The following is a 9,901-nucleotide window of genomic DNA, read 5'->3' as shown; positions in this document are numbered from 1 at the left end:
CAAAATTAAGTATAGATTTTAACATTAACAATTCGAAATTCAAAATTATCTTCCAATCTATTTCAATTTTAAATCCAATATTATAATCTCTACAACTACTGCGAATTATTTCGTACTTTCGTTTTAAATATTACCTGGGTTTGAAATATATTGTTAGTTCAAATACTTCATTTAGAACCATATTGAACTATGACCCGTGTTTGAAAAAATTAAGTATATGTTTTACAAGTTCTTATGTTATTGTTTTTATATTTTCAACCGTGTGTAGCACGCGCTCTAATCTAGATATCAATAATAACGATTATTTATTCCCATAAGGATAAATTAAGTATATATTTTACAAGTTCTTATGTTATTGTTTTTATACATTTTTTTCGTAAAATAACTATTAATGAACATGGAATGTTTTCTTAATTTATTCATATTATTCTCATAAAGAAAAAGAGTTTTCTAAATAATTCGGTCAGAAATTCACAACTTCTCAAAATGTGGCATTTAAAGGACAAAATATCACCAAATATAATGAGGATTGACATTAAGTTTTGTAATTATATCTATATTATTTAGTAAAAGAAATTATATCTATTTTAATTTTTTTCAAATTAACCAATTTTATTTTAATTTTTGTAACCATTTCTAAATTAGTTAATCAAGTTTATATGATGTTACATATGTTATGTTCTAAATATGTTTCACCGTGTGTAACACGAGTACTATCATGAATCAATATTAGAATCTAATGATATGTTTCTTTTAAAAGATTTGAATCACTTGGATTTGGAAAATGAAGTTAGTGAGAAGGTAAAATGGTTGTTAGAGTGTGAGAACTATGAGTCAAATTTTGATAATCTTCTAAACTCTTTGGAATCTGAAGATTAAATTTAAGGTAACACTAATTCAGTAACTTAATTATGTAGTTGATTACTCTAAATTTTTACTTTCATTATTCAATAACACTTATTCTGTTTAAGTTATTAGTTTAGTTCATAACTAGAAACTTCCAAAACCTTACAATAAACTTTCATAATCGTTTATTTTGTTTGTCAGGTTGTGAAGATAATTTGTTTTTTTTGGTAAAATTTTGAAGAAGTTGATGGTTGGTAAATTTGACTCCAACATGTTTAGATTTTCTTTTGGACTCTCCTTTTTATGTGTATATTTAGTTTGTTTTAGTATTAAGCTTGTATTATGACAATCTGAATAGTCAATAGTTTGGTTACTAAGTTATGTTTATTATGTGTGTTTGTTTAATATGACAGTAAAAAAATATCATGATTTTGATCACCAGTTTGTTGCATTTTTTTTAAAAAGCATCTGAATTTCAATGATTGCGGTTATAAAGTTATATTAAATTTTATGATTTTCTAAATGTTTTCTTGTGAAATTTTATGATTGTCTATATTTTTATGGTAATAATTACATTCACATATTTTATTTTTAGTTTTACATAATCTTCTAGATATTAATGTTAACGTTAACTTATTATGGCATACATTAACATTTTAGTTTAATACTTAATCATGTTGGTATGTTAAACACCGGTTGAAATTAGATAATACAGTTTAAAAACTAATCGGGAACTTGATTGGACAGAAAATTTTGAAGTTCATACAAGGATAATACGGTTAAATATTTTCATGGCTTTGCTAATGAAATATAGACAAATATAGATAATACAAATTTGTCTATATTATACAAATAATATAGACAAATTTGTATAACTATTAAATTTTTATGAAAAACAATGTTACTCTCTAATATTTTGTTTAGGTCATATGATTTTCTATTTATAAAAAATTATGATTGTTTATATTGATTTTGTTATTTATCTATTTTCTTTCAGGGGTGTGTATCCTAGTTCATAAGTATTTTATTGTGTTCATCGCGTGTTGGTTCCACCCAAAAAAGTATTGTCCGAACCCCTAAATTGAGATTGGATAGCGTCGGGTTAGGTATTATTATTGATTGATCTGCAACTTGTGATTGGAGGTGATGGACGATGACGAGAGAGGGCCAAGAAGATTAAGCAAGCGATTCTCAGACGGCGTGGGAGAAGTTGATTACAAAAGCAAATCTGGAACCGCATGGTCCCACTCGTACCTTAACCAGAAGCCATGGCATCCTCTCTCTTACCCTAACCAACGCCGCAAGTGGATTGCCGAACAAGAGCGACGGGCCGAAGAAGTTGCACGAGAGGTTGCTTATTTTTATATTATAACCCCTGTTTCTTTGTTTGTTGAATCACTCGTGTTAGTTTGTTTGTGCAGTATGCTCAGGAACAAGAGTTTTTCCTGCAGGCGGCTGAGTCAGTTTTTGCCCTTTCTATAACAACAACAACAAATTGATTATTTTGACTCCTCATTTTGAAGATGGAGATGATGAAAGCTGTCAGCTTCATGTATGTCCGACCGCCTGGTTATAATCCTGAAAGTGCCACCGAGGAAAACAAACAACAAGATCCACATTCACAGGACACCGGAACACCTCACATGTATTTATTTACTATTCATGTTCCAATGATTATATGATATGATGCGGAAATACTTATACCTATGATTTGCAGGCTGCCTCCAAATCCAAGGCCTAAAGATGTTTTTGGCCGTAACCTACCAACCGAAGAACAGTTTGAAGCCCTTAAAAATGCCCCAAAGTTAGAATCATCTTCTTTAAACAATTATGCCGCTGCTGTTGTTTTTTCCGTAATTCAACTTATAACGTTGTTTCAGGCAAGACACTGGTGTTGCTGGAAGGGCAAAGCCATTTGGAATTGAAATAAGGAATGTAAAATGCGTGAGGTGCGGGGCATTTGGCCACCAAAGTGGTGATAGAGAATGCCCATTGAAGGATGCAATAATGCCTAATGAAGAGAGCCGGTTGAAAAGAGACGACCCCCCTAACAACTATTATGGCTCAGACAGAATCATCTGAGGTGATTAATTACTAATTCCTTGGTAGTTTACTTTAGATTGTTGAATGCGATTTCGTAGTTTAGCTTGCTTATTCCGAATGGGTCAAATCAGAGTTTTATTCATAAGTGAAACGAGTCAAATGGGTTGGACACATCAAACATGTTGAAAGTTGTGCAGAATGTAGTTTTATCTTATTTGACACACTTAACCGTTTATAGAATTGTAAATTGTTGGACAGGAAGTGTTCTGGGTCAACTCAAGTTGACCCGTACTAAAAATGTCTTTGTAAGGTTCATTCAATCACTCATCAATCGAATACATAATATCAGGTAGTTTAAATTATCGACTCATCAATCAATCACTCAGCACCAAATTTGGTTGAACGAGACAACCACTTATATGTACGGGGTAAGCAGTCTCTTATAACTTCATTTTCTTAAAAGGTTTTCACCTCAAATCAATTGTGCAGCATAGACTTGGAAATCCTTGACAAACAATAAGATGGTTGGAAACACATCCTACAAAATAGCTTGTATGCATTCCCGGCAATTTTGTTGCTTGTCAGCCAATTTCGGGCCCATGCTGCACTATCGGTTTGTGATGAGAACTTTTATGAAAATTATGTTATAAAAGAATGCTTATAGTGTATATATGACAGGGACATGAGAATGTAGTTTTCTTGTTTAACCAAATTGGTGTCACAATGATAAAGTTTCAAAAGTATCTAACCTGTAAATAACTACATTACTTAAAAGAAAATTCTTGAAGTTGATATTTCCATCTGTCTGACATGTATAGAGAGGTGTAAATTGAATAGTATTGTATGTATCTGATTGATGAATGAACCATACAAAGCGTCTTCAAAAAAAATGAAAAAAAATTATTAGATGTTGAAAGTACAATTCAACTTGTGTTTAAGTGTGTATTTGTAACATCTGTAATCTTCAAACATTTTACAAAAGAATGTAATTAGGATGGTCAGCTATAAAATAAGCGTTCATATTGAAAAAGATGTTTTTATAAGCGAGTCTGTATAATAAAACTGAAGAAAGAAAAACGATGACTAATTGATGATTAAACTAATTTGAAAGTATCGATAACTATCCATTCAATGAGATTTTCGACCTCTATGTAGTAGCATTAATTTCTTATGATAACTATGCGTAATCAGTATTCTACAAGGCAGTTCATGTGAAATGCAGCATCCTTGTTGGTTAATTAGGTCTCCATTAACCATGATTGAAATGTAGTCAAATTGATTCATACATAAAGCATTATAGGGTGAATTAATTTTGCTTATTATATGTAATTTAAATTTGCAGCCTCTTAAGTGGGAGTTGAAACAGAAGCCTGGAATGAGCCCACCTCGTGGCGGATTCAGACCAGATGATCCAAACCAACAGATTGTTGCAGAGGACATATTTGATGAATATGGAGGTAAGTTTACATAAGAAATATGATTTCACACACATAATGTCAGCGGATAAAATAACAAGGAGTAGATCAATGTGGTTCTAATGTTATCTGCAATGTATAGGGTTTCTTGGCGAGGAAGTCATCCCGAATCTGTTAGCCAACTTTTCTACAAAAAAGGAAAAGAAGTCCAGTAGCAAGAGAAAGCGCAAAGGGCATTCAACAGATCGTCAAGACAATCTGTCAGATGATGCAGAAAAGAGGTCAAAGAAGAATAAAAGCCAATGTAAAAGTCAACATAGGAAGAAAAAGAAACGAATACAGTCTGAATCAAGTTCATCAGATGACTCAGAAGTTGACAGGCTTAAGAGGAGCAGTGGTAGCAGACATAGGCGGCGTGAGAGTTCAGACTCTGATCACCAACAAAGATACGAACCTCGTCAGCATCTCCGCCACCATCGTCACCGGAGACGTTCATATTCTCGAGACTGAGAATGTTGTTAGCTTTAGTACACCACATTATACGCTGTTTAAGAACCAGTTGTTTTAAAACTAAAACTGAGCTGATATTACCAGTTTCTGTTCAAACCATAAGAAACAAAATGACTGTAATTTCTATGTTGGGGTGATCTGGTTTTAAAATTTCCTCGAGTATGGTGTTAAGCAAAACCTGACATGACCACATTGTACGCTGTTTAAGAACCATTTCTCAATTTATTTTCCTTTGTTGTTGGTAGTCTTTTTTAATGAACCAGTCATACCTTACTATACGATTCATATATGAAATTGTTTTACACTCGATCGGGGTTACAAAAAGCCATCCTGTAAGCATCCCTACAAATTTGCAAATCATCTATACTTACAATTTGACTAAATAACACATCAAGGCACGTTCGTTAGAATATTATGTGTTGAATTTATGTAAAAGAACACAGCTTATTTATTGTTAGAGTGAAAGGCATCAACTTAACAATGACACACTTAACACCCTGTGTCCATAAAACACATTTATCTAAACGAGTTGTAAATACGTTGGACAGATTGTAATAAATGGATTCACTTGAATATAGCCCATTTAATTCAATCGGTTAAATAGATCAACCTAAACAAGAGAGGCTTATTAAACCGATACAATTTAGGGTGTCATTTTTAACTGAAACTGGACCCGAGAAAACTCGTACCCGAACTAACCCAAACCCAAGAAAAGGCTAAGTCGAACCGAAGTAATTCGGATTGGTTCTTAGGTTTGTTTTATGGGTTTCGGGTCGACCCGGATAAACTTTTATTTTGAAAACCAAATATATTTTCAGATATAATAAAGGCTTGATTGTTTAGGGTTGTTTGTTACTTACCGTAAGAAAGAGAAAGAGAAAGAGAAAGAGAAGGAGAAAGATGGCGTGGGCGAGTCGTGTTTTGGGTGAAGGTCACAGAGTTCTGATGGCGGCCGCCACAAGCACCGCCGTAGCCGTACGGACGCGTGGGCGGCCTGCGGGTATTCTGAAAGTGGTTCCGGTGTCTCCGTCGCTGGGAGAGTTCTTAAAAATAGGCGTCTCTGAGGTCTCTCGTACTGACGCTGTCAAGAAGGTTTGGGAATACATCAAGTACAATAACCTCCAGGTATTATATTATCATTATTTCATTTGTATTAAGGTTACATCTGTAGAAAATGAATAATCAGATGAGTTTGGATTATTATTATTATTATTATTATTATTATTATTATTAAGTAATAATGATCATGGATATGTAGGCTAGAGTAGAGCAATTGGTTCACCGGTTTGCCATTTCAGTTTGTAGGACCCAATTGTCACTTGTAAACGAACCAAGCCTTCAGTTCGTGAATATCAACACACGTCTCTTCATTTATGTTCGTTTAAGTGTTCCGTGCTCGTTTAAAGTTAAATGACCCAACACCAAAACGTCCTTGTTCGTGTTCATTCGGTTCGTTTATAGGCCTACGTGTGAGGGTATCCAAGATCGCTTCCTTCGGCATGTGTCCTATTTTATTCGGGTACTGCAGCATGCGGCCGGAGTACCCTAACCCTAATTTCTGTATTAGGGTGTGTTCAAATACATTTTGACAGCAAAACTATTTAGGCTAATTGGGTGAACAAATTTGCTTTTAATCTCAACAACATTTTTGCTTCTTATACTTGGTTGAAATTTGCAGCCATAACGGCGTTCAATTTAAGTGAGGATATGCGTTTTCTTCGTTAATATGGTTTAATACTATTATCAATTTATTTTCAGAACCCATCAAACAAGGAGATTGTGTGTGATGACAAATTAAAAACGATATTCAGCGGAAAGGATCGAGTCATGTTTCTGGAGATTGCCAAGTTGATGTCGCAGCATTTTTCAAGTCTAGCTGATTGTGGTAGTGAGATGATAGTCTCTTGAACTCGTTGCATGATTTCTGTGTTAGCTTCTGCGTTTGGTAGTCATATAATATTGGCATATTTTGGTGCACTGTGCACTTATTTTGTATGGTAATATGCTACCACCATGCCAAATATCGCCCAAAATCTTGCAAATTGTCGCCCACTACACTTAGGCTAAGACATGAGGCCCTTGATCAAATTTAATCTATGTATAAATTGCACATGTAGATATATGTCTTGTGCCTTGTGCTTTTTAAAACCAAAACCAATACGATGGAATTGAGGAGTTACTTTGAGAAAACAATAAACCAAAACCAATATGATGGAATTGAGAAGTTACTTTAAGAAAACAATAATGTTTACTTTCTTATAAAACAAAAACCTTTTAATCTTGCAGCAAGCAAAGCATTTGAATTCACCATCTTCATTTTGAATGTATGAGCCCCATACCACTATTAGGTCATGGGTTCTAAATCTGAATCCGAATCCAAAAATTTGAATATCTGAGATTCGGATATCCAAATTTTTGAATAATTCGGATTCAAATTTTCGAATATTTCAGACACGTATTTGAATTTGAATTTTATTTAACACCCTTACCTTTCACTAGGACTTTTATTACTCTATATGGCTCGTATTAATGTCATACATACATGATACAACCCTTGTATTAGTGTCATTCATGGGTCGTATATTTATATATTTTTTTTATTTAAAATACTTTTTAGTAAAATTAAACAACCAATTATTTATATATTAAACTCAACTCTTTTAGTTACTTTTTTTTAATAAAACGAAACAAGGATACAAAACTTATTAACTTTTAATTACTTTTTTTCCATTTCTATTTCTTTTTTGTTTTTGTTTTTTTGTAAAAGTAAGAAAATATTTATAATATAAAATTTTTGTCTAATGTTATTTTTAATAGATTGTAACTATTGAAGAAAAATTTGTACTCTCTAATTATTGAACCACAATGTCCACCAACACATATAGCTTCCATCATAAGGCTATGCGTAGTGGAGGGGCTACAAATTGGGGTGTTTTGCGTCGTGTGGCGCCCAGTCAGCAAGGGGTGAGAATTTGTTGTTGGGGTGTAATGGTGTGGGGGCTACAATAGTAATATATATATATATATATATATATATATATATATATATATACACACACAACACATTAATAGAATAATAAATTTTCTTCTTCTTTCACAGCGACAATTAGCCCCCGCCCCTTATCGCCCAATATCGCCGGGGGAGCGGTGTTCCTCCTCATTCTCGCCCTTTTTCTCCCCAACCCTCGCCCTACTACACTTGGCCTAAGAGACAAAATAAAACAGTTTCCAGTTTCCATTCTCTCAGTTTAGTAATGCTACCTTCTCTCTCTCTCTCTCTCTCTCTCTCTCTCTCTATATATATATATATATATATATATATATATATATATATATATATATATATATATATGGTGATGGTGTTACTTAAGCCAATGCCATGTTCGTTCTCCCACCGTCTTCTCCCGAATGTTTCGAAGCGATAGCAACAATTGGTGACTGACTTCTAATGAAGTCGGGTTTTATATCGGAACCCTAGGTAACAGTGGTGAGGTGGTTGTTGGATGTCGTTGCCGTTCCTACATACACATAGATTTCTATTGTTGTCGAGTTCTGTTTCGAACCCTAGCGGCGGTGGTGTCATGGTGGTTCGATGTCATGCAGTTCCCAAGGAACGATGGTGATGGTGGTCCATCGGGACCTTTTTTACCCTTGTATGTGTCGATATTATTATGCTCTCCGTTGACGAAGAATTGGACATCAATTTCGAAATTAGGGTTTCTAGGTGTTCTTGATTTGGAGTCAATTTGGGGGAAATTAAAGCGGTGTAGTTTGAAATCAAGCTTCTAAGAGCGTGATTAGGGATTAAGTTCGCCTCTAAGGGCGTGATTAGGGATTAAGGGAGGTGAATCGGATAAGGGTAATTTGGTAATTCGGCAAGTATGGTGGCCGACGTCAAGCCAACATTGGATAAATGCAACATCAGTTGTTGTTGGCTGGTATGTTTGGTTAATTTCATCGTTTTTGAAAGGGCTTCACACCTAACTTCTATTCAATCAATCAAGCATACCCAGTGGAATCCCACCAATAGCAAAGCTATAAGTACGGTCTGGGGAGGATGGGATGTAGGCACACCGTACCTCTATTTGATGGGATAGAGAGGACACCTAACTTCTATGTTCATCTTAAATGGGCTTCATCTAAGTGTACATTGTGTTCTATGTGTTGTACCTGAAATTGATAGATTTTTGCACCAACAATTGGTATCTTCATGTGGGCAATGATGTCTTGAGTCCATCTGTTGTTGGTGGTGTTTGGTTTGGCCTTCTTTGTGGTTGCTATGTTGGAGGCAACTTTTGGGTCGTTTATGGCGGCCACAGGTTTGCAACGTGTAGTGTTCGAGGTTATGATGATTGTCGGAGATCTGAGCCTATTTATATTGATCAATTGTTTATATAGCATTGATGCGATGCTTTGATTACGGGTTGAAATGACTGGCGGTTTTTGAGAGTTTATCAGTTAAATGGTGTTCAAGGTTCTGATCGGATTTGTTTTGTACCCTCGATTTATTATAAGTCATTTACGCTATGATAATGGTTTGAGACCATTCAGAGCACATATATTTGTTTGTACTATATTTAGCGCTTATATGCCCTATTTGGAATTTTAACCACCACGAATGAATACCATTATTGGCTTTCATGTGCATTACCACTTATTTGAGATCTAGGTTCCCTTATTAAGTTAACGTTAAGTGTGTTCCTTTGTTAAAGATAAATGTGTTTTGATATTTGTAGCTTTTGAGGTTACAAAGTTGCTTCATCTTCTAACCCAAAGATAAATTTATAGTCATTAATTCTTAAATGCATAAGGCACTTTTTCTTGGTATTTTGTATTTACGTAGGTACGCTTTGTTAAAAAGATAGGCCGTAGCAATTCGGATTATGAAGCATGATTAAATAGTTTTTCAAATTTCCCCTAAAATTAATATTGTAGCTTGGCGTGACATAATCGGGGGACGACAGGGGGGGGGGGGGGTTCTCCACTTGCATCCTTTATTGCAACCGTTGCAGAGACATACATGAGCCTTACGGGTTGATGTCGTTGGAGATGAGCTCAAAGCAAATTAACGATTACTTTGTGTGTTC

At 34.5% G+C, this 9,901-nt stretch overlaps 1 protein-coding gene and 1 pseudogene across 2 annotated transcripts; both read left to right on the top strand.

Annotated features, from left to right (window-relative positions):
• Positions 1-1,912: 1,912 nt before the first annotated feature.
• LOC143593451 (putative zinc finger CCHC domain-containing protein At4g19190) lies at positions 1,913-4,978 on the top strand (annotated as a pseudogene). The gene is made up of 5 exons (XR_013146103.1): positions 1,913-2,196; positions 2,355-2,650; positions 2,727-2,929; positions 4,232-4,346; positions 4,447-4,978. The product of XR_013146103.1 is annotated as a putative zinc finger CCHC domain-containing protein At4g19190 (transcript).
• Positions 4,979-5,690: 712 nt separating this feature from the next.
• LOC143593452 (upstream activation factor subunit UAF30-like) lies at positions 5,691-7,099 on the top strand. Its single transcript, XM_077073080.1, has 2 exons — positions 5,691-5,939; positions 6,573-7,099. Exons 1-2 carry the CDS (start codon positions 5,715-5,717, stop codon positions 6,720-6,722), a joined length of 375 nt encoding a protein of 124 aa, XP_076929195.1. The 5' UTR covers positions 5,691-5,714; the 3' UTR covers positions 6,723-7,099.
• The last annotated feature ends 2,802 nt before the right edge of the window (positions 7,100-9,901 follow it).

The sequence above is a fragment of the Bidens hawaiensis genome, unplaced genomic scaffold (assembly GCF_021521415.1).
Source record: "Bidens hawaiensis isolate Kalapana, Puna unplaced genomic scaffold, B.hawaiensis_p1.1 tig00042239_1, whole genome shotgun sequence".
Lineage (NCBI taxonomy): Eukaryota > Viridiplantae > Streptophyta > Magnoliopsida > Asterales > Asteraceae > Bidens > Bidens hawaiensis.
The sequence above is the reverse complement of the archived record's forward strand: the minus strand, read 5'-3'. Positions and strand labels throughout refer to the sequence as shown.